We start from the raw sequence: 24947 nt of genomic DNA on the forward strand, positions 1-24947 counted from the left end.
GTCGAGCTTTCGCTGTTCTTTTCCTGCTCGCCTTTCTCTCCATCAAGTGGGACAGCTGTTGTATTGGCTCTCAATTGTTTGTGCAGATGTACATCATATTTTGGTCAGTCAATGTGTGTTAATGAGAAGATAAAACAATAAAAAACAATTGCTGCTCGAGCACATTTTGCTGGCATAGGGGCAGAATCCTCAAATCTCCAAAACCATCACTTTTTAGGAAACCCCCCAAAACACGTTTGTTGCGTCATTAACATTGCATCGTCAAAGAGAACAAGCCATTTTCATCACTTTAGGATGGTCAATAATTTGTTAAAATAACACAAAATATGAAATTTACTAAATTGGGACATTTTTGTTAAGCTATTTTAGGGAAAATTGCGCAGAATGAATGAATGAATATACAGCCATAATGTTCTTTGGGATGAGGCAAAGAAAAATCATTTCAACCAAATATATTTTTTGCACTTCACCAAGGCAGCAAAAAGAAAGGTGATATTAAACACATATTAAAGATATTTATCTTGTTGAAAAGCACATTGTAAGGACAAGAATACAAAAAAAAAAAGAGAATTAAGTCATTTGATATATGGAGTATGTTATTGACCTTTAACCTGACTGCAAATATCACGGTCCAGTACATTTTAAGAGAGGGGGAATAGATCTGACCTTCAGGCAGCCATGATTGTTTATATCCTTGATGACAATAATAGCCAGTGGCAGTAAACAGACAGTAACGGCAAATTTGTTCAAGGATGGCAGGCTGACATGTAGAATGGGCATCTTGCAATGTGATGACTGGAACCTTGAGGAACATGCTAAACAGCCGGTTACTCCTGATGTCGTCAAAGTCAATTTCCCCAAGGTGAGAGCGCAACAGATTATATGGCGTAATATACGGTACTAACCGTGGTAGCTCAGTTAGCTTCTGCAACTCACCTGCAATGCGATGACATTTTTAAAGTAGGCTGATTTCAAATGCTCAAATCAAAGTTTTATCTTATTTAGCAATACAAGTATGATTGAGCCCTTGTTCTAGATTTGCTTTGCAACAATCTACATTGTACTATATTGTATTTTTCCCCATGTAATCTCATTTCTTCCTTAGGTTTTTATGAGATTTAGGCCAGAAAAAAAGGTGTTCTCCCACACCATATTCAAAACTGTTTTTTATGAATGTATTAGTGCTGGAAAAGAAAAACCCAAAATGGTTCTCACAAATCAAAAGCATACAACTGGCCTAACACAATGCAGCATAAACCTTTTGCCATGTTCCCAAACAACCCTAAATAAAACATTTATTAACAAATATGAAACAACCCTGGTTGAAAATATAGCAGAAATTAAAGGAGGTTCATACTTCTCTTTGAGTTCATTAACCTTGTCTCCCACAGAGTTGAGCAGGCTCTCAAGCTTATTCTTTCGACTTTCCGTTTTCCTCAGGTTGCTGGACAAGCACAATAAATCATGTTATCAACATTAAGCAAGGCTGACTGGGAAAAAATGAAATAATGTGTCCAGGCTTGTTTAAAACTCAGACTGCAGTAAATATATTAATTGTAGTCATTTGACATAGAATAAATTGAAAAATAAAACACAACAATTAACATGGCGGCACGGTGGACGACTGGTTAGAGCGTCTGCCTCACAGTTCTGAGGACCAGGGTTCAATCCCTGGCCCCGCCTGTGTGGAGTTGGCATGTTCTTCCCGTGCCTGTGTGGGTTTTCTCCAGGTACTCTGGTTTCCTCCCACATCCCAAAAACTTGCACGGTAGGTTAATTGACAACTCTAAATTGCCCGTAGGTGTGAATGTGAGTGCGAATGGTTGTTTGTTTGTATGTGCCCTGCGATTGGCTGGCAACCAGTTCAGGGTGTACCCCGCCTCCTGCCCGACAATAGCTGGGATAGGCTCCAGCACGCCCGCGACCCTAGTGAGGAGAAGCAGCTCAGAAAATGGATGGATGGATGGAACTACTAACATTGATTCTGCTCACATTCATCCCTCTTAGTTTAGTAAGTAAATCAGGCTCAATGTGTACTGATTACTTCACATGAAAACGGCTGCATTGTCAAAGGGCTATCCTTCAACTGTGGTATTGTGGGTAGTATGTGCATGAGTACTCACTCCTTTAGTCCAGCCTGCTCTCGCTCAAGAGGCTCTATCCTCTGTAGGACATGGGAGTACTGGACATTGGCTTTGACCCAGGCAGCCAGGGGGGCGGCTGCTGCACTTGCACGTTTTGCATTCTGACCATGACAACAGAATCACATGTTACATTCAACACTCTCTGTTAATCAGAGCAATAAATGCACTTGAATATTAGGGTCAACTGACCTTGGGTTCAAAGGACGCCTTATTTTTGTAAAGCAGCTCTTCCACACTCTGACGAATCTCGGGGGTGATGTTCCTGACCTCGAATGTAACTATGTCCTCCCTCACGCCACGCTTAGCCAGGAAGCTAAGGAGTAGGATGGGTGTGTGTGTGTGTATATATATATATATATATATATATATATATATATATATGTATATATATATATATATATACACACACACACACACAGTTGTGCTCACCATTATTGGCACTTTGGCATTTTTTATGGACAGATGAAACAAAAATAGAACTTTTTAGCAATTCACACAAACAGTAAGTTTACAGACGGCATAATGAAGCCTTTAAGGAAAAGAACACCCTGCCAACAGTCAAGCATGGTGGAGGATGCATAATGCTGTGGGGATGCTTCACAGTATCTGGTACTGGAGGCCTTGACTGTATCACAGGCATCATGAAATAAGAAAATTATCAAGAGATTTTAGAGCGAAATCTTTCAGGCGTTTGTTTTGGGGCGTTACTCCCGTCAGTCTCCTCTTCAGCAGGTACATTGTATGCACTTACTTCTAGAGATGAACTTGGCCATTCTAAAACCAACCACTGTTTTGCCTTAACTCATTTGATATTTTGGCAGGGTGCTGCATGATTTCAAATCTCCACATCAGTGGTGTTGCATCTTTAAATTCACAGACAAAATTTTTCAGTAGACTTCTCAGTTAACTTTAATGCTGCCGTCGTAGGTTACATAAATAGATGGTAGATGCTTTGATGATTCATTAACTAGTCCCAGATGAAGCCATGCGAGCCCAAGATAGGATATTTACCTCCACTGTGTTTCATTGATAATAGATCATGAAATTATATTGTTTTTTTCAAAATTTAGTCTTTGCATCTCTGTGGGGAAGGTTCATTTTTGGTTCTCTCTCTTCATTTTGGTGAATTCCATCTTGGCCTTCGTATTCCTCTAGCTAAAGAGTTGCCTCTTCTGATGTAGCCTTTGTATTTTTGTTCATCAAGTCTACCACTAGCTTTTTGCAGGTATTTGCATATCGCTGCCATCAGGCGGAAACCCTGTATCTCCAAAATAATCAGTTTTCAGGGGGGGGAAAAAAAAACGGCACCTTTGCTGAGTCATTCATTCACATTACATCGTCATAGAGAGGGAGCCATTTACAACACTTAAAAATTGGTCAATAAATTTAAAAAGTATTGAATTATGAAAAAAATATGAAATTGACCTAATTTTGACATACTAACCCTTACCCTAAGAAGTTGGCTCTCGGACGTGGAATGTCACCTCTCTGGCAGGGAAAGAGCCCAAGCTTGTGTGCGAAGTTGAAATGTTCCGACAAGATATAGTCAGGCTCACCTCCATACACATCTAGGGCTCTTGAGAAGGGTTGGACTCTTTTCCACTCTGGAGTTGCCCTCGGTGAGAGGCGTCAAGCAGGTGTGGGCATACTTATTGCCCCCTGACTCGGTGCTTGTACATTGGGGTTTACCCCAGTGGACGAGAGGGTAGCCTCCTCTCTGCCTTCTGGTTCGGGGACGGGTCCTGCCTGTTGTTTGTGTCTATGCACCAAACAGCAGTTAAGAGTACCCACCCTTTTTGTAGTCCTTGGAGGGGGTGCTGAGTGAGAGTAGGAATGTAGATCGACCATTAAATCGAGAGCTTTCCCTTTCGGCTCAGCTCCTTCTTCACCATGACAGACCGATAGAGACGATGTACCGATCCGCCTGTTGATCGCCAGTTTGATTCTTCCCTCACTCGTGAACAAGACCCTGAGATACTTGAACTCCTCCATTTGGGGCAGGATCTCCTCTCTGACGAGGAGAGGGCACGTCACGCTTTTATGACTGAGGACTACGGCTTCAGATTTGGAGGTGCTGATTTTCCTCCCAGCCACTTCACACTTGGCTATGAACCGTTCCAGCGTGAGTTGGAGATCACGGCTTGATGACGCAATCAGAACAACATCACCTGCAAAAAGCAGTGACGTGATACTTATGTCACCGAACCGGACTCCCTCAACACCCCGGCTGCGCCTAGAAAGTCTGTCTATTAATGTAATGTACAGAATCGGCGACAAAGGGCAGCCTTGGCGGAGTCCAACTCTCACTGGAAATGAATCCGACTTACTGCCGGCAATGCAGACCAAACTGACATCAGTTGTACAGCGTTTGGTTACAATTGTATATTACAAAATAGATTTTTTTAATAGAACTGATTCATGCATCTTTTTATTTAAAATGTTTTATTTTTTAAAAGAGTTGCACAGGAGGTAGCACGTTCACCCCGTGAACCCATGGAAGCTGCTTTATTACTATAAGAAATGTACTTCATTAGTTTAGTCACAAAAGTTGAACCTGACATTTTTTTACTATTTCCTCCTCTGTGTGTATCCTTAAAGCGGTTCCTCAATCTTCTACCTCAACTCACCTCTTCATGCTAACCCAGGAGGTGTCGAAGGTACCCATCAGTCTCAGGACCCCCTCCAGGATGTCCCTGATGACATCAGGTGGCATGCGGAGAGAGCGGATCTCAGACAGAGCTTCAGGCTTGATGTTTCCCACTGCTTGCTTCGCCTCATCCACCAACGGCTTTAGGAGTGAAAGAGAGCAAATGAATGTAACTGTGCCTAAGCCATCCGCGGTGAAGGGCAGCTCTTGACAAATCAACCAGACAACCGACCTTTACTTCCTTCAGTTCATCATCAATTTTGGCTTTTCGCTCTTCTATCTTGGACACTTCTTGAGCCATTCTTGCTTGAATCTTTTCCATCTCTGCCTTCTGGTCGCTGGCATTCTGGAGGGCCATAAATTATGAGCTAGTGTTATTTATGGTCCACTTAAAAGGACCTAAATGTAAATGGGTGAGACAACCACACACTGAGGTTTGAATTAAATCTATGAAAAGCCACTCGTTTGAAATGTAGACAAAGGATATCACTTGAAAATTGTCAGAAAAAGGATTTAATTCTATCACTGCAAATGCACCTTTGTCCAAAGCTAACCTTTTCATTGATTTCAATGTCTTCCCACCTACCTGATTTGAAAGGCTTCTTTTCCATTTTTCCTCTAAAAATCTGATTTTCCTTACACTGGGCATGCTCCTTTCATTCTTTCATCCTGGCCAAACCTTTATAAAAAAAATATCATTACTGAACTCAAAACTCATTCTAATTAATCTCCTTCACCATCTATTGTTATCCGCTACCGGCCACAGGGATCAAACGACTATCACTCTCTCGTTAACTCTTTCTTTTCTTTCTTCCTCAATCACAATTCTGCAAAAAAGATCATGCTTTTCAGAATTATGGATACCAACAGAGAGAACACAACAGATGGAATGAAACAAACTAAAGTGCACTTGTGCTCAGCGAACACCGCTAAACACCGCTGGGAAACGAAAGAGATATGCAGAGGAGACGAGGAGAAAAGGTGCTGTACATCATAGAGGACGATGAAGGACGATTCAGTAAGGACACCGTCCTGCCTGACACTCAGTGTACAATTTGCAAACGACAATACAAATCTAATCAGATGATATACCTGCATGGATGTGGTGATTTCCTGCAGGGCAGAATCAGCCTCCTGTTGCTTAGTCTTCAACAGTACACTCTGCTCTGCAGCCCGTCTCTTCAACTCATCAACCAGTGCCTTGGCTTCATTAAGCTTAGACACACCAGCCTGCAAACACAAGTCAGGGTCCTTTCTGCCATTTCTTCCATAAGAACAACTCGTCTGGTATTAATAGTACCAAAAGAAAACAAGTAACACATCACTGTGACTGTATTGCCAAACAAGCTTTCAGTTACATAATTGCATTCATTACCTGCAGATGCTGTTGTCTCGTTGTGAGCTGCATCTGTTTCCGGCTATAGATTGCATTGTAAAGGTGTAGAAAGGCCATATACTGGCTGGGTGTTGCACCATGTTCTCGACATGACTCATGGACCATCAGGAACAGACGGCTCACATCTTCCTGTCCAGTTTCTGACCACACATAATAACAATAGAGGAAAGAACAATGCCAACATTCTGATTTACTGTATGCTCTGATGAAATAGTAAAGAGTAACTATAATAATACAAAATAATAATAATGAATAACAGTTTCCCTGCATTTAAACTTACCCAACTTAAAAAAAATATACCTTTTCATTAAGTAGGCTCAGTCAATCCAAGGCTACACCTCTAATCCCATAACGTTCCAATTTTCTGATCAATACAGCATGGCTCATGCTATCAAATGCTTTCTGAAGATCAATGAACAGTTTATTTTTGTCTATAGAATCAGAGATTTCTCCAATGTCTCAAGAGTTCTTGCAATGGAAAAATGATAAAAAAGGAAATTACTCTTAAAAAGTATTCATACCTTTCCTTGCTTTCTTTTCACCTTCATTCCTCTCCTCATCACTGCTTGCCTTGGCAAGCAACAGCTCAGGAATCTGACAAAATACAATTTTATTAAAGGAAAATGTGTGGTACATGTTAAATTCAACATGCTTAAAAATATTCATAAAAAATAGACCTTCTTCATGCTGCTTTCAGACCATCCTTCCATCCACTGGACAGAACACTTGCGGTAAAAAGCTGGATTGCTCTCACAGCTGATGGTGAAGTTTGGGTTTGAACAGTCCATGATTAGAACAATGTGGAGATTCTGCTGGATTCCTAACAGAGATTTTACACAGAAAGGTGAGAAGTGGAGTAATGAGCAGGCGCTACACTATTGTAACCTTTCCACTGGTAGCACTGGTGCGACCAACTTTCTCAGTTTCTCATATCTGCCAGTATTCCAATCCAAACCGTTCCCCCAAAAAATAAACATAGGAGCTCTATTTCTTTTTGCTTTCGTGGGGTCGCCAATTGGATTATAAATGTGCATGCCAATGATAATCAGCGGGAATATGTGAACCAATGCGCAAGCGTGGAAAGCGTCCTGACGTCAACCTGTATGTGCATCTGCCTTATGCATTACTTTGAACCACAATCTCTAATGCAGTGTGTTACAGGTAGCATTAAAATGTATGCACTCGCACAAACGCAACTAGATGAAATTCTTACTTTCAGACGCTGAAAAAAAGGTCACATATGTCACCATTTTGGTCAGAGTCTACAGCCCGATTACAGTAAAAGCCTTTTTTCACATAATTGAGACTACAAGTGAGACTAGGTAGTGTGTGTTTGTTTCTTGATGCTTGTGTTATAATGCCTCTTTTATCTTTTAATTCTCTGGCAGACATAAATAATGTGCTATTTAGTGGGTTGACTTTAGCATTAAGCTACTCAATAAATTCTCTGGCTACAGATTCAAACCCTGCAGCATTTCAGTCGTACATAGTCTCATAAGAGAAGAGGAGAGGAGAAATAGACAGATACAGATACAGAGCAATGACGATGTGTACACACACACACACACCTTATAAACACACACAAATATATACACACTCCTGACCACAAGTCGTATACACACACAGTACAGAGAAAAGAAGAACAGATATACCACACAGGGAGTCCAAAAGAATGATAGATGAATGCAGCATACTAACTGAAGGAGAAATAGTTGTATAAGGGTCCAGTAAATCCATCCTGGGAAGCAGAATCTTTGAGGGAAGAGAGAAGAGGCTCCAACTCTTCTGGGGTGTATAGTCCAGGAACCTCACCTTGAAACACATTCAACACAGACTGTAACTTGAAGTCAAAATTGTGTATACATTTCCAAGTTAAATCTTTCCTCATAAAATGAAAACACATACCAGACGACAGCAGGCTGTTGACCATCTCGAGGAAAGCAGGCTGGACAAACTGATAGTCCTCCAACAGGAAGACAACCTGCTGCGCTTCTAGTCCAGCCAACTGCATCACCTGTACGCATATTACTGTGTTAAACACCAAGAGTGTCCACAAATTACGAGCTAACTCAGATGAAAAAACCTTGAGTGAAACCAACACATACCGTCTTGAGATCATTCTTAAAATGCTTCAAGGAATAGCCACGAGAGATCTTTGGCGTAAACACAGGGTATCCATGCATGTGTGACACCAGAAATGTGGCTGTGTGCCGCCCGACTCCACTTCGACCTGCCAGGAGCAGCGAGCCACCAGGCCGGCTCAGCACGCGATCGAGCCTGGACACAAAGTCGCACACTTCCCAGAAAAGGAGGAGGTCCAGCTCTCTGTTATCACGACTGTACAGCACTAGTCCCTAAAGAGGAAACAAACATGGGTAAACGATGCACTGACAGTATCACTTACATCACGTACAGTTACAAACACAACAAAACTAGGATAGAGAAATGAAAAACAAAGAAAAACTGTACTCCTCAGTAAAAGGTATTTCCAATCAATCTATATCTCAAAATAAAACAGATTGTAAGTGAAATATTGTGACTAGGACAACTGTGAGTGAAGGAAAAATGGATTATAAATGTGCATGCCAATGATATAAATGTGAGTTCAATTCACACATAGTCGAGAGCTGTTGTAAAGTTATTCAATTTCCTTCGAAATCAAAGCAAATAACCCAACATATTGTTGTGTACCTTCTGAATGACTTGCTTGAGGTCAGAAGAATGCAGGCATCCCAGTTGTTTACCATGTGGAGGCAGAGACTGGCCCGGAGTCATTACAGCCCCCTCAGATACTCCCCACGTTACATAGAAACCATCTGCACATAGGGAGAAAAAACTGTCAGTAGCTGAACACGCGCACATCCAAATTTGAGAGTCGCGTTTTCAAGCTGTTGCTATTTTAAGTTTGCATCAGCTAAAGATGAAAAACAATATTCAGGTACGCTGTACACTCTGCTGTCGACAGTGTTATATAGCTTCAAAAACCCTACGTCAATTTTGAAGAAACATTTTGAGTCGCGTGGCTACATTCAAGCTTAAAGAGAATGTCCCACCCGTAGAATGAATAGGTCGTCATGCCCCTTTTTGAGACGCATGCCAACGAAGACGCAAAGTGTCAGCGTGTGCCATGTTTGTGGCAAAATAACAAGAACGCCTGCACATTGCATATTGTACAATGATCACAACGAGGAACTAGGAGTAACCTTTCAAAGTTAAAATTAATTTTTTGTCTCGTTTTCCAAATGTTCTTGATTGATAGCACACGCTTTGGTGTCGACAAAGAAAGGTAGCTGCTTTATACATAGATATTTTTTTAAATGATCTATGTAAAGTGAAGTATAGAAATACTGTTGTTTTTTTTATACAAAACAAGTAGCCTATTTATGTTAAATGAAATCCAGAAAGACTGTCAACATTATTATTATTTTTTTAATATAAAAAGTATTTATGTTGAGTCAAAAAATGTTGTCTATTTTATTTTTTAATAAAAACTTTATTATTAAACAGCAACATTATGCTTTTGTTACTTTTTAATGGTAACTGTGGCAACACTAGTAAGGAATGATGGAGCAAACCAGAAATAGATCACCAACCATTCATGTTTTCAAGAGCGTCAGAGCTCCAGTCCCCACGGATGATGGAGGAGAGGATATTATCAAAGGTGTGAAGATCTTTGGAGAAAACTAGCTGGTCTCTGAAAAGCCTTCTAGCCTCGTATGCTACCACCACCAGCACACTGTCCGTCACATCTGACTGAGCTTAAAAAATAAAGATTTAAACAAAATAGACAAACATGTATTTTACTCTATTTTACTAAAAGACAATAGGACTATTACCAAATGTGATTCAAGAGTGGCTTAAAAACAATAGAAAAAGTTATTGCCCATGTGTTTGTTACCTGCAGTGAGGTCATATCGTAACAAGCTTAGGACCCATTCTGTGAGGATGCACGGGGTAAAGAGGTAGTGACTATGATCATCCACTGTAAACTTGGCTTTCACCTATTTGAAATCAAACAATTAAGTTACAGTACATGATATTAACATACAGTGCATCAAGACACAAAATAATTGGTAATCAGTACATTTATGGTTCCGAAAAATAAATAACATGAAGTACATCATGCTTTTCTTCAGGTCAGAGTCCGGAGCTGCATTATCCAGCTAATTTAAATTACTTTTAAGCAAATGTTGTAAATACAAACATGTAGTTCATGTATTTTTAACTGACCAAGATAAAAGCTCAAAAAAATGGTCTGATCATTTGTGTGGCAAAAATTGAATAACAACAGCATATAAGGCTGAACAGTGATAATACGGTAATATATTATCATCATCATTATTGCTAACACAACATGAGCGGTAGGCAAGCACATTTTGAGCCTGTTATTCTAAGGTTTACGATATAACGTTCGTAGCGGACATGCACGCTGCAACTTTGAGGTTTCTCAGAGACTCGTGACCACCTGAGAACGCCGACTCCTCCACGATGCCCTGCTGTGAGACGGCGACAAGGACAATGCCAGGTGTACGTCAAGTGGACCTTAACCTAATTAGCAGCTTCCCGTCAAATCTTGATTCCTGTCTTCAAAAGACTCCTTCTCTGACCAAAAGATTGGAGGGACGCTCCCTTCAAGCAGACAATGTGGTTAATATCCAACCATGCGCGTGAGGCGCCACCCACTGGCGTTGAGAGGAACTGCAGGCAGAACTTGTGGACGTGCCTTTGATGTTTGTTAACAGAAGATTGAATGTCCGTTTTTATACCTTCAAACTGTAGAAATATTCCAAATGTATGCATTGGTGTCTATGTCCCCATTCTCACTTTGACAGGTCCTCTGCATGATTTTGAAAGCTGTTCATGATTTGAAATCAAACCGTACGAAATGTTGTATTGAACAATAAGCAACCCATCTGCCACGACTAAAGTTTAAACAATGATTCTATGCGTGAGAGTACAAAGTTGGGAGTGTTTGAGATTATTATTTTACAAGCTATTTACTCAAATTTGTGGACAAGATTCAGGCTGGTGGGCGTGGTCTTCTCTCAGTCGGCATTCCCTCTTCCTACACTCCGCCCCTGGGGTATTTAACGCTAAACTCACACCTGTCTCAGTTGAACAGGAACTGGACTGGAGTAGAGTTGAGCTGAGTTGAGTTGAGGCTTCTTTTTCCTTCTGTGCTGGTAGCTCGCCAGCTGGGTGGACTCTGGCCACCCCTCCCCCTTCTTTTGTTGCCTTTTTGTCCTCGGTCACCACCGGGTGCCACCACATGCGCGAACACCCGCCGCAACCAAGTTGGCGGCGTTTTCGATCGAAGAAGTCGACCATGCGGCTCCGATCCCTTAGCCTAGCCACGATCGGTCGGCGGGGCCTCAACAAGCAGCTGCCGACACCCCAGACGGATGCCGAACGCCACTGATGGCCACTGATCAGGTCAACCGGCAGGGAAGTTATGAGCTCATCCTAAATGGGCCAACAACTTTCCTTTCCTCCTACTTTTTACTTTTGTGCATCTGGTTTTCTTCAACCGAACCTGCTTCTTTCCTGCCTGAGGTCCGGAGGAAGACCACCCCAAAGACCAGCTGATCAGCGTTCGTGAGTCGACACTGCAATCCTTACTATGATGTACAACATCAGTGCGTAATAATTGGGGGAAATTACTAGTTTCATACGAAATCCCAACTTTGCCTTTTCTCGCGCTGACTCAACGCATTAAACGCTCATACGCTCATTTAGTTTAGCCCCTTATTTTCTTTCTTTCGTTTACTCTTAGTGTTATGTTCTTGTTGTAGTTTGTTGTTTTAATTGTCCATCCATCCATCCATTTTCTGAGCCGCTTCTCCTCACTGGGGTCGCGGGCGTGCTGGAGCCTATCCCAGCTATCATCGGGCAGGAGGCGGGGTAAACCCTGAACTGGTTGCCAGCCAATCGCAGGGCACATACACACAAACAACCATCCGCACTCACATTCACTCCTGTGGGCAATTTAGAGTTGTCAATTAGCGTATCCATGCATGTTTTTGGGATGTGGGAGAAAAGGCACGGGGAGAACATCCAAACTCCACACAGGCGGGGCCGGGGATTGAACCCCAGTCCTCAGAACTGTGAGGCAGACGCTCTAACCAGTCGTTCACCGTACCGCCTGTTGTAGTTGTGTGTTTCATTAAATATACTATAAAATTCCACCCGTGGTCGTATTTTGTGTGTGTTCTGAATTTTAGTAAACCTCTGTAACCTCGGACTCAAAATGTCGTAGAGTGTAGCAATCATGAGACTGATTAAAAAGGTTTGTCGTCATTTCGCCTAAAGTTAAACTTGAAAAAATTGATGTGGTGCCCTTTTCGAGACATTAGTTTGATTTTTAACAATTAAATCAAAATTACGATAAACCGGTAACGCAAACGTCGCTCCCGTCTTATGACTTTATCCTAAATTAATTACAATTCTTATTTCATACATAATCGCTGCACGTTCCCAATCTGCATTACATAACAATATTATAAAAAAGAAACAACAATTATATTGCTATAGCGCACGAGGCAGCACTGTTGATTGATAAAGGTCATTGTTTTTTTTCTATTCTGAATGTTGAAAACGTAATTTAATTTGTACTCATTAAAGATTATGCTTTCAGTAATTCAGGAAATGGTGTTGCCACAAATACAGATGTTAACATAAAATGTTCTGTCCAGTTCAGTACCTGTTCATAGAGCTGCACCAGCGAACCAGCCAGCTGGTGTGTTTTCCCTGTGCTGGCCCACGATGCTTGGCTACCCAGACTGTGTTGGAGAATTGGCTGCAGGTACGCTGAGTAGATAGTCTGCAGCTGCTCCCGGTCTGGATAGCTGAGAGTAAAGGCACCAAAGCAGATGGAGACAGAGGCCAGAGAAACAGTAATAGCACAATTCATAGTGATGAGGTTGATGGTGGTGGGGAAATAATAATAAAGAAGGTGCAATTACCATTGCACTTACTCAATGGTGCAGATGCGAACTATCGATGAAAAGCGGGATGTTAGCGAATGACTCCCTACAGCACCACCTGTTGACATTGAGGCCACCACCTGAATGTTCTCCAGGCTCACCCACTCCAGATTTTCATCATAGAATCCTTTATATGTCAAAACCTAAAGAGGGAAGAGTGGGATGTACAGAGTTAGGACATTAATTTGGAGGAAATTACGATTAATGGTTAATTAAATTGTATTATGCCGACCGATTGTTCCGAAGTTCATATGTATTTCTACATACATTAAAGATGCTATTTGTGTGTCATGATAGAACTTGTCTTTTTCATTTTTTTTTCCATTCACAGTGAATTACTATTATTGCATTCAGCAGTCCAATTGCTGATGTGTAATAAGACCATCCGCCTTAGTTACCACCCTTTTAACCATCTCATTTAAACCCGTCACGTATTGCATCTTTCGTATGCTGTTTAATAAGGTAATACTGACAGATTACTGATTTGAAATGAGCACACTTAGAATAGTTTTTTTAGGCTTGCTATTCATTTAGACTCTTTGTACAAAATTTGTACCTGTTGCAAAAATGCTGTGAGGTTGCTTGTCCCCCATTTGTCAGGTTTGGGTAGGTTGATGTCTTTTAGGTAGAGGACCAAGTTCTCACAGTCCTTGGGTCTGAAGACTCGACCGGTGTTGGAGCTGAGCAGCAGGCAAGTCTGACTGAGCTTCTGGAGGACGTGGTGAGATGAGGTCTGGGCACTACAATGGACCACCGCCACTTGTGTGGAGCGTAGCCGTGAGAAGGCAAAGCGCAGGAGCATTCTAGATGTTAAAAAAAAAATTCTTTAGGATGTGTTTGTTCAGAATTTCATATGATCCAAGACAGCAGTGAAACAGCAGTCTTTCTAAATTAGTACATTAAGGTCAAGGCCGATTTCAAGAAGGGGTAGATAGCTAGGTCAAAAGTGATGTTTCATGCTGAATTATATAAAATCAATTTGGGGAAAGTAATGGATTACATAGTTATTGTAGTTAGGTCCCCAAATGACTTGGCATGCCATGCCACAACAATAAGTACTTTACACTCCAATGAGATTGAGCATGACAAGAGCTACACAAACATTATCTACCCTTACAAAGATAATAAATAGTTTTAATTGACACTGTCAAGAGATGTACTATTAAAAGTGTAGCAATGCATCAATGAAATGCATTTTATTCCGGTTACTCTATTTACATAGCTGTATGAGCGGTGAACATACTATAAAGACTTTCCTGTGCGCATCACTGCAAAATTGTGAAAATGCATCTCAGAATCTTTTTAAGTCTGAATTTTTGATACAGCTCTATTTGTTTTTCACCTTAATAGATTGAGCAAGTGTATATAATAAGTTTGTTAAGTGGATATATTTTCCACATCCATGTGTGTAGTTACCCTTTCCCACAGCCCTCTGGTCCCACCACCATGAAAGGTTGCCTGCGTTGAGCGGTCAGCCAGGGGGAGAAGCACTGCAGTGCCCTCTGCATATCTGCAGTCTCAATAACAGGGAGTGAATGTGAATGAGAGAGCTGCTCCAGCCTGAGACTGTCAGGCCGCTGCAATGTATAAGCTGCAAGGTGGCCGCTGTCAGGGTCATAGTAGGTATCTAGTGGCTTCCTGGTGTTTGGTGGGGTTTCTCCGGCCCAGCTTAGCAGCTAAAAAGACAGATAAGCAGCAGAAAGGTTTATGCATCCTTGCTTCTACACTCAGAGGCCACAACAAATAGGTAAAAAGACATCATTTATTGGGAGGGATTGTGAATGCAAACACCATACCAAAACACCATTGCATGGTGTGCTATTACAAAAAAAAACAAGTGCTCACCCCTTTGGCAAACTCTTGTCTTGTTTTGAGGTTGAGGTTTCCTCCTAAACCTCTGAGAAGACTAACGATGAACTGACCCCTCTCTGTCACAACACTAAGGTGAGACAGACCATTGAGTACTGTACCCACCAGACTGGTCTCCACCACAAAGTCATTCTCATAGAGGAAAGAGAGAACAGAACAATTTAGGTTGGACACTTTTTGCCCAAGTGTTTCAATACAATTTCCCAAATGTTTTCAGTACTTTACAGCTATAGTGTGTTACAAAAGTCTTACAAGTACTATAGATGCATACGCAAAACTCAAATTTACTTTATCACCATAATTTTAAAAAAAAAGATCATGCACTTAATCCAAAATCCAAGCATTTGAATATAATTGGAACTCAAATAAAATGGACTTGAGATAGGGAGTTTGTATGTATTTCAAAACTCAAATATTACCAAAAAAAAAAAAAAAAAAAAAGACACGACACACAGTGTAGTTTTGCATTAATGTCGGTCACTTAATTGCATGATTAGGCACCAAAAGTGCCAATAATTGACATTAAATTAATACATTTCCATTCATATCTGGACTGAAACTTCATTAGGCACACTTAATAATAGTAACTTTTGACCAGAGCGATATTAATGTAGGATGTTGTTCGTTATTGTTGTGATTGTTGATTACAATAACGTAGAATTGTAGTGCATAATACTGAGAGGTGCTTAGATTTACAAGAGCCTTGAAAGTCATTAGACTGTGCAAGTGTCCTCAATGAAATATCAGATGAATATTTACTGGAGAAGCAGGGCAAAGGTTACCTGTTTGAGGACCCAGTCCAGAGCTCGTTGAAATAAATCTCCCAGCCAGTTTTCTAAATTAGAGCGACACTGCTCGGGCTGATTCCACAACCATGATTTCACCAAGGCGCCCACATCTATGTCCTCATCGCTAAAGAATTAAAGGGAATGTTGGAAGAGGGAAAACAATGGTATCAATTGCAAATAAACACACATTGTTAGATAATACTGACCTGAGAAAGATCATGCCCATGCGTGATATTGTAGCTGGGGAGGCACAGCTCAGATCGTGAGTCTCAAACAGGAAGTTGACATTGGGTCCGAACTGGATACGTTCTCCACTTGGCATTGTCAAGAGGCGATTATCATCAAGCACAGAATTTAGACTCTCAATCCATTCTGGATCAATGTCACCATCACACACAATCCAGGAGCTTGTATCTATTAAAGAAAATTAGAGAAATGCACTGTAAATACACGTAAAATAATAATAAATACAGAGCACAACCAAACAATCTTCTCACCCTGGGATTCTTTAACCACATTTCTGGCGCTATGTGTAAGGACGCCATCGGCCCACTCTCTCGTGTCCATGTCAATATGTCCCAGAAGTTGCTGTTTGGGCATTGCCTTAGGGTTTACTGCATACAGCTTCACCTACAACATTAGGAAACAACAACATACCATAACTGAAAAGTGTCAAATTTGCATTCGGAACAAGATAATAATGAGTTGCAACTAACTAGAAACCAGTGGGTTGAAAAGTGGGAAAGAAGAATATCACCACCCACCACTTTGCCTGTCTTATTAAGAGCAGCCCGAAGCATTCTCCACAGAGTAGACTTCCCCGCTCCACTTGGTCCCACGATCACCACACCCATGCGCTGTCTGAGCTGCTCATTCAGCTCCAATGCCTTTTTGAGCTATACACACAAACAATTGTTTAAAGGTACAATTGCCCTGTATGTTTGGCACATTCACACAATTCATTTGTGATTCAGCCACCAAGGTGAGTGTTTGTAGCAGTTCTGACAAACGTGTGAGCAAGAGTGTTTGCACGCATCCACGCACTTACACACTTACGCAAGCAGCGTGCACGCACACGCCCGCACACACACACGCACACACACACACCTGAGTGGGTATAGGCTCGAGTCGATTCTCTTTGTAGACTTGATTCAGGGCCTCGGTGAGGGGCAGGTCCTCAACATCAGTGAAACTAACCCCAGAGAAGACGTCTCTGAGCAAGGCATCAAAACGCGAGCTATCAGCAAATGTCAGCTTGGACATGGTGTTCAGTCGCAATGCCTGGACCACCAGATTGATCTCTTGAACTGCAGACATACAGTAGAAGGAAAATAAATAAAAATTCCACCATTTGAATTAAATTATGGGGGGGAAAAAATCTATCTGGGGAAAAAAAAAACAAGTTCAAAGAGTAGAAAAAACAAATCAAGTCATTTAAAAATGCCACTTGTTTAAGAGTGTGCCATGTTTTAAGAGATTGGCAGGACTTAAGATGCATGCACTTCCTGCCCAAGCGTGTTTTATTCAGAGAACAGTAGAATAGTTGATTAGACTACACACTGAGCCAAACACCAGAGAGGCTTGACGACCCATTGCCACGCAGAGGAGGAGAAAATGGACTGTGTGTGTGTGTGTGTGCATGTGTGCGCGCACGTATGAATATGAGTGTGTTGGGCAGATAAAGAGTGGGTGGTAGACCACAAGGAATGGGGATTTAGGGGAGGGGGGGGGGGAGAAAATGAGAGAGAGAGAGAGAGAGAGAGAGAGAATAGAAATGGTGCAGAGGAAAAGTTAGAAACCGTGTCACAAAGCAAAGAAAAATTGCAGCCTGAGGTTACCAAAAAGTTTACAGCAGAGTTGGGGTCAATTGATGTTTGGAAGGCAAAGGCAAAACTGGCAGAGAAACAGTGGCCAATAGATCCATTGTCATACTCATGCATAGCCTTAGATGTGCTTCATTAAAGCGATATATTGCTTTTCAAAGAAGTAAATTAGGCTCCTCTGCCTGTATTGTACAGCCTCACATTAATTAGATATGTTTTCAGCTGCTGATGATATGGATGTTTTTGCTGCAATAAACAAGCCTCAAGGTCACCAAATAGGTGGCCCGGTTAAGTTTCACCCTTGCTAGTAACACTACAAATGTTTCGCAATGTTTCAAATATTGAAAGTATTCATAGAGGGTCTCACTCTTGTCCTTGTCATGGCTCTTTCTCTGTTGCTGCAGCAAACTACCACAGGCCTTCAGCACTGTTTTCAAAGCACGCAAACCCCAGTCGTAGTGCTGTTGCGGGGTCAACAGCTCCCTAGACACAAAAAGGAAAGACGCTTGCTTAACCATCCTCAATTGACTGTAGGACTGGTCCAAGAGCGAACTTAACTTTTTCTCAGACCTCAATAGACTATGCTGGTACACAGTTTTTAAAATGCAACATACACCTACAGCACAATTGAATACAAGTTGTACCTGGCCAGGTTAAAGATTGCAACCAGCTTGCGACCCAGTATTTCTCCATTTTTGAAGCCCTCTGAGTACAAAATGACTTCAGCAATCAGCTCATTGTCAGGTCGGCTCATGGCCACGGGCCTGAAAAGCTGCTTTAGGTTGTCTGGAAGTTTCTGTCGACCTCCGTAACCTTTGCCTGCTGGGTTCAGTGTGATGAACACTCCTGAGTTTGGATCTAATTCAATCTGGAAGAGGAGGAAAATAAATAAATAGACAAACAAACATTGGTAATCAAATGTATATTTTAGAAGATTGAATGTTGAAATAAATTCTGAATAGGTAGAATGAAAACACTGCAACCGACACCACAGTATTTGTTAAACTACGTCTATCAAAAGCCATTGAATAATTTAAGAACAGAGGCAATAAGACACAAAGTTAGTTTGGCAGCCGTACTTGCAAAACTAAATTGTATTGCATCAGTTCATAGTCACTGACCTCCCTCCCCATCAGTTCGCATGTGTGCTTGTGCTGTTTAAGGGAGTCTTGAATGGCTTGAATCTGCATAGAAACTGCAGACAACACTGCCTCCTCCAAACGATTGAACTCATCAAAGCAGCCCCACGCGCCACACTTCACCAAGCCCACAAAAATGCGGCCCATTGATTTCACATCAATACCCTGGTTAAAAGACAACACGGGAAAAGAGACTTTCAATTTCTCTTCCTTTGGAAGTCACAAACCTGTAATTATTCATACATGAGATGATAAACAAAGATTAAAGAATATAATACATTTGTCTGTACACAATGTACTAATCCCTAAAGATACTCGCTGTATTAATATTTAGCCTTGTTCAAAACCAAGATATCAACAGTGTTTAAAAGCTGTGTTCACTAATTAATCATGTTTTTCTTGTAATAGAAAGCCTGTGATTAATAAATGCTATATTATCTTTATTTATATCTAAATTTGTGATTTGGGGTATAGATTATTTCTCCACACGTTACATATCCACACACTGTACATTTTTTTTACCTCATCACAATTGAACACCAACACCTGGCGTCCAAACAGCCCACCCAGAGCTTTGACAGACTCAGTCTTGCCTGTTCCAGCTGGCCCATAGGGGTTCCCCCCAAGCCCCATCTTCATGGCCTGAGTCAGAGTCAGGTAGCATTTATCAGTCAGTGGAGTGTGCACCAGCTTCGCAGCATTCCCCTGGCAGACCAGAGAGAGAAAGAATGGAGAGAGAATTGAGAGACAAAGAGACAAAGATCATGACGACGACATGACGAAGATGATACGATGTGAACAGAGAGAATGCAGGTGGATGATTAAAAAACTGAATCAGAAAACATTTGACTGACCAGAAAACAAAAGGACATATGCTTTAAGTGTCTTTTCAAATGAGCTGAATATGCGTTCACTTTTACATTCTTAAATAAACATCCATCCATCCATCCATCCATTTTCTGAGCCGCTTCTCCTCACTAGGGTCGCAGGCGTGCTGAGTTGTCAATTAACCTACCATGCATGTTTTTGGGATGTGGGAAGAAACCGGAGTGCCGGAGAAAACCCACGCAGGCACGGGGAGAACATGCAAACGCCACACGGGCGGGGCCGGGGATGAAACCCCGGTCCTCAGAACTGTGAGGCAGACACTCTAAGCAGTCGGCCACCGTGCCGCCAAATAAATAAATAAACAGCTCCCCCAAATGGTAGCATATTCCTGGGACATTAAACAATCCGCACTTGAAAAGTTCCCCAAATTAAGTTTTGCAAAACCCCATCAAACACACCTTCCTGGTTGCTATAAACTGGGATGAGCATGGATGAATATGTACGTATGTCACTGTCCGATGAAATACATGCATTTCCAAATTGTGTGAGTTATTTTACTTAAATAGTTTGTGAAAACCCAAAACAAAACCACACAAGTTTGTTGCACTCACATTTCATTGCATAGCAGCCAAGAGTGCAAGACACAATATTGTGTGGTAGAGGTATTCACAAGGGATTATTATGTAGTGTCACACAATGCTGAGTGTTAGCATTACTATCTCTGTTTTTCATAGTGTGTAAGACTATTAAGCAAGTTTTTAATCAATTTATAACCTATTATATCATGTTTTCACTGTTGTTTGTTTCTCTATTCTTTTTAGGATTTTTTTGATTTGACTGACATTTATTGGTGAAACACAGAGCAGTAAAACAACATTATATTTGGGGGCAAATTAGGGATTTTGTGGGTCACTAACATCTGAGAATGTAATTCAGTCATATGCATGTTGAGGACAGCGTGAGCGAAGGACTGCACTCTACAGAGTGGCATGAGATGAGTCATTCATCTGTCTAAAATGCTCTATATACACAAATTTGATGCCTGACAAATGACTTCTATCTGAGTAGATATTCTCACACACAGCCTATTGTAAATTAGATGTTAAGCACGAGCTTTATCTTCCCATTTAAATTCTGACTTCAAATGATGATTTTGCTATTTTTAAACACTAGTTCAATTTTCATATCTTTCTGGGACAATGATTAATGGTGACACACGTTATTGGAATCGGGTGTGTGCCAACATTATGGAAATGATCCTTGCAGATGTCTTCTGGAATAAAACACAAGGTCATGCTCAAGGAGACGCCTCCTTCTGAATTTGTGCGGGAGGCGCATTGTTGCAAGAAAAACAATAATACATTAAAAGAGGAGGCATAACAAGTTAGAGTTACCCACCTGGTACTCGTAGGTGTAGCTAAACTGTGCATCCACCATATGAATATGGCAGCATTTGTCAGGTCCCATGTAGAAGCGAAGTTGCTTCTGCCAGGCCCAGGCCTCAAGGCTGCCGACTTCTGCTTGCTTCAACTGCTTCACCACACTGATGTTGTGGATAATGTCCAGGATCAAGGCCTTCAATTTCAGCTGCAGAATACCAGTGTCTATACAGGGCCATTATTATATGAATAGCTGCATGGTTGAAATGTGATAAAACATGAACTGTAAAGTATTTACAAAGTAAACAATCAGCAGTGTGAGATGGCTTGTCTTCTTATCGCTTGCAATCAACTGAAGAGAATATTGTCAATAAACTGAGCATTTAATTTAGTAAGACTGATGCAAACTGAGTACAATACATTTGTTTACAACAGTGACGGGCAACTGGCGGCCCGCGGGCCCACACTCGGAGTGGCCCTTCCATGAATTTTTGAACATTATGAAACGAAAGTTGCAAATGAACTCTTTGAAAACTTAATGACCGCCAGAAGGTGGTGCTGAAATCAACGAAGATTCCCCTCGCACATGCGCAGACCAAATATGCATAATAAAATTTACACGATCAGGATTTTTGAGGCCGATCTTTGCACCTAAAGGCCACCTAACTGTTTTGCGCATGGCGCACAGAATGCACATTCACTTTTGCCACTTTTACAATCAGCATTTCAATTGCACTTGCTTATTGTTTTTTTTCTTTCACTTATTCTTTTTTTTATTATCACCAGATGCATGCCTTTTAACTATTGCCTCTGACTGTACATAATAACATGGCCTGCTACGTATACTTTTGCTTGCTGTAATATGCTTGCAATGTTTTGTAACTAAGATTGCAGCTTGCCTAACGGGATCATTGGAGAGTAGTAAGCTTCTGTGTTGTGACATAGAAATAAATTTAATAAAATTAAATTAAAAAATAAATAAATATTAGTATTATAAGTGCATAAAGAAATACAGTGGTCCTGCCTGTGTTTGTGTGGTCGTCAGAGCTGGTGTCAATTGTGGTGTAGTGTTCCAGCTTGGCATTGAGCTCCAACTCAAGCTGCTGTAAATTGTGTTCCTTGAGCGCTCGCTCCACATCTTCAGTAAACTGGATTTGCTCTGCAAGACACAAAATCTATACAAAAAATAATACAACCTTGACTTTTCAGGCCTTTTTACTAAAAGGGAATTTTGCTTAAAAAACTGACGAAAACAAATATGAATAAAGCAAAGGGCACAAAAGTCTAAAAATTGTATAAAAAAAAGGATGAATACGTACTTGTGAGGGATAACGTGAGGGGTCGACATCACCATTTTTCCCTGCCGTGACACATTCATGTAGCATTTCCCTCAAAGTCACCTTCATTTCCTTAGATAGTTCATTTAACCACACCTACAAATCACACAGATATATTCAGAAACACTGAGCAACAGACTATGTCTACATAACAATGAAAAATACTAACCTATTAAAAAAAAAAAAATTCGATGATCCAAATAACACATTTCACGTTTTTTTTGTTTTTTTTTACCTCCACAAGGCTGGAGATGTGAACAGTATTTCTGAGAGGAACAATCTCTCCGTCCAAGGAACACATGGCCACAATGTGCTGGCACTCCTCATCAAACACAACACTATGGATGCCTGTGCAAGTAGTACACTAATTAGCTTCCACAAAGCTTCAAGGTTTTAATGGGGTCCACAAAAGCCAGAAAAAAATTACAGAATAAAGCTTTGTGACCTGCAAACAGTTTCTTAAGGTGTGTCTGGATGACCGTTGGGTTGGTGGCCTGACCAAGAATCTCTAAAAGATCATCATCTCCTATGAAATAAAATCGTGGGAAGGCAGAGCGCTTCTCCTAAAACAGTCACACATAGATATGAAATAGTTATACATGAAGGGATGCCTTGTGTTGGTGTTCTTGTATGTACCTCCAGGAACTCATTGAGTGACTTTTGGCAGCGCTGCAGCTGGTCCATTATGGTCACCAGGGAGTTTCTCATGCCAGCCCTTGAGCTCAGAGAAATTACTCTGTTGTCCCTCTGGATGTCTGACATTATAGCCCTGTGGCACATGGGATTTTGATGTTCATTAATATTTACAGTACATATTCTGTCATAGTAGGGACAAAGATATTGACCGTGATGAGAACAAGAGGTATAGACAATGAATGCAGGTATATGAAATGGATGGATGGGTGGATGGACTGAAAACAGAACACCTGGTTTCAATATACAGTATGAGTGAAGCCTGATGTCCACATAAAAAACAGCCGTTTACTTTTAAAATATTCTCTTTTTCTACGTTGTCTGTGTTGTTCCGATATATTTTTTCATCCCCGTTGATAGTGTGCCCCAAAATTCAAGTTCCAGTGAAACCATACAAACATTATCCTGAAATACTTGAGGGGTCTGGCACATATTATATATTTGTCCACCATCTTCCGACAAAGCTCAGACCCATACTCCAAGTTACCTGAAGTCTTCATCAACCCGTTTGAAGCGGGCCTCCTCCCGGGGCAATGCGCCCCGTCCAAAGATAGGCTCAAGATAAACCCATCTTCTCTGGATGGCATTTAGATTTAGTAGGTATTCATCCAGGTCTGACAGACGTACCTCCCACAAGCTGACCTGAACATAAATGAAGTAAACATACATATACAGCAGTTGTCATTTGAATCTTTATTGATCTTAATTATTTATGTTTACTCAAAGGACGCCAATCCACATGTTCATCAGACCTTGTCCTGGAAGTTGCGGTAGTAGGGAGAGTCTTTCAGAGACTGCAGCAGACAGCGGTTATCTCCCACCTGGATGGACACAAAGTGGTAATAAAACTAATAGTGTAGTAGTGTCTGTTAATGTTACTGATAACAGCTACATCTTTGTAGCAATTAAAGTTCATCTTGATGAGACATTTAAATGAGCTGCCTGAACTATTACAGAACAAAAAAGCTTTGTAAATTAAACATTGTTCTGCATGCAGACTGCACTATTTTGTCTTTTAAGTAACACAATTATAAATGAGCCGTTATCAGAGACAATAAAATAACTTACAAGAGGTTTATGTTTAGCCATGGTCTATGTTTATTGACTAAGATCCCAAATAGTGGGCGCTAAATTGCGTGTTCACGCTAACAGATTGCACGCACTGTTAAAAGGGCCTTTTGTGCGTGATCGACTAAGATTTTTAAGAGCTTTGAATGAATCAGTGGTGATTCGGATTGACTCACAAATCCCCATGAAAAAATGTAATCCTGAATCTGATTTTTTGCGTTTGAATAAAAAACAATCAAAGAATACAAAAGTTCTTACATTACCTAACAAGAACTGATTCCTCAAATACAGGTAGGGCAAATTTACAATGAACTGGAACAATACAGATTATCTCGCAGGATATTAATAAAGACCTCCAGTAATATACTGTAAATCAAATTTAATATTGCCAAGATATCCTGAAGGATTTTGTCTGAAATCAAATCAAGGGTGCTTCAACTTGGCCATGGTGCCAGTCCAATATTCTGGATAAATAGGATGAGGGGGTTTGAGGTATTGTGCAACAAAACTGGATGCATTTGTAAATGTCTTCAGATCTTTTTATGACTTGGCAATGCGTATAGTAATGAGTCTGATAGCACATGTACATACAGTGTGTCAAAGCAAATTTGGTTCAGTGTGTGTATGCATCTACCTGGCTGACTATATCTTTCCAGTCTTTGATGATGGTGAGAGGGTGGCCACTGCTGCCAGTGTAGTCTGTGAGGTTAAAGGTAGCTGATGCTCCCCACAAATCCAACTCTCTCAGTGCTTCTCTAATTGTCACCTCTGCCTGGGCACGGCTGTTCAGGTCCTACACACAGTAAAACATCCAAACATTTTCTGTGTTTGAAAACCACAGATGTTTACTTCA

General features: G+C 41.0%; 1 protein-coding gene across 1 annotated transcript in view; it reads right to left on the minus strand.

The window, feature by feature from the left end:
* The window catches only part of dync2h1 (dynein cytoplasmic 2 heavy chain 1), an 86007-nt gene that overhangs the window by 46766 nt on the left and 14294 nt on the right, over window positions 1–24947 (minus strand). Inside the window, 38 exon segments of the mRNA XM_061682719.1 lie at window positions 1358–1444; window positions 2124–2245; window positions 2334–2457; window positions 4772–4932; window positions 5024–5137; window positions 5884–6021; window positions 6167–6327; window positions 6709–6781; window positions 6865–7007; window positions 7886–7999; window positions 8093–8201; window positions 8293–8541; window positions 8879–9003; window positions 9781–9945; window positions 10086–10188; window positions 12888–13032; window positions 13162–13313; window positions 13727–13973; window positions 14587–14846; window positions 15016–15171; window positions 15822–15951; window positions 16034–16241; window positions 16325–16457; window positions 16592–16723; window positions 16935–17134; window positions 18018–18133; window positions 18295–18518; window positions 18772–18954; window positions 19312–19494; window positions 21016–21221; window positions 22021–22171; window positions 22316–22429; window positions 22569–22681; window positions 22779–22896; window positions 22970–23102; window positions 23514–23668; window positions 23779–23847; window positions 24729–24887. Of these exon segments, the coding sequence (XP_061538703.1) occupies window positions 1358–1444; window positions 2124–2245; window positions 2334–2457; window positions 4772–4932; window positions 5024–5137; window positions 5884–6021; window positions 6167–6327; window positions 6709–6781; window positions 6865–7007; window positions 7886–7999; window positions 8093–8201; window positions 8293–8541; window positions 8879–9003; window positions 9781–9945; window positions 10086–10188; window positions 12888–13032; window positions 13162–13313; window positions 13727–13973; window positions 14587–14846; window positions 15016–15171; window positions 15822–15951; window positions 16034–16241; window positions 16325–16457; window positions 16592–16723; window positions 16935–17134; window positions 18018–18133; window positions 18295–18518; window positions 18772–18954; window positions 19312–19494; window positions 21016–21221; window positions 22021–22171; window positions 22316–22429; window positions 22569–22681; window positions 22779–22896; window positions 22970–23102; window positions 23514–23668; window positions 23779–23847; window positions 24729–24887 (5675 nt within the window).

This window comes from Phycodurus eques, chromosome 7 (genome assembly GCF_024500275.1).
Source record: "Phycodurus eques isolate BA_2022a chromosome 7, UOR_Pequ_1.1, whole genome shotgun sequence".
NCBI classification, from domain to species: Eukaryota; Metazoa; Chordata; class Actinopteri; order Syngnathiformes; family Syngnathidae; genus Phycodurus; species Phycodurus eques.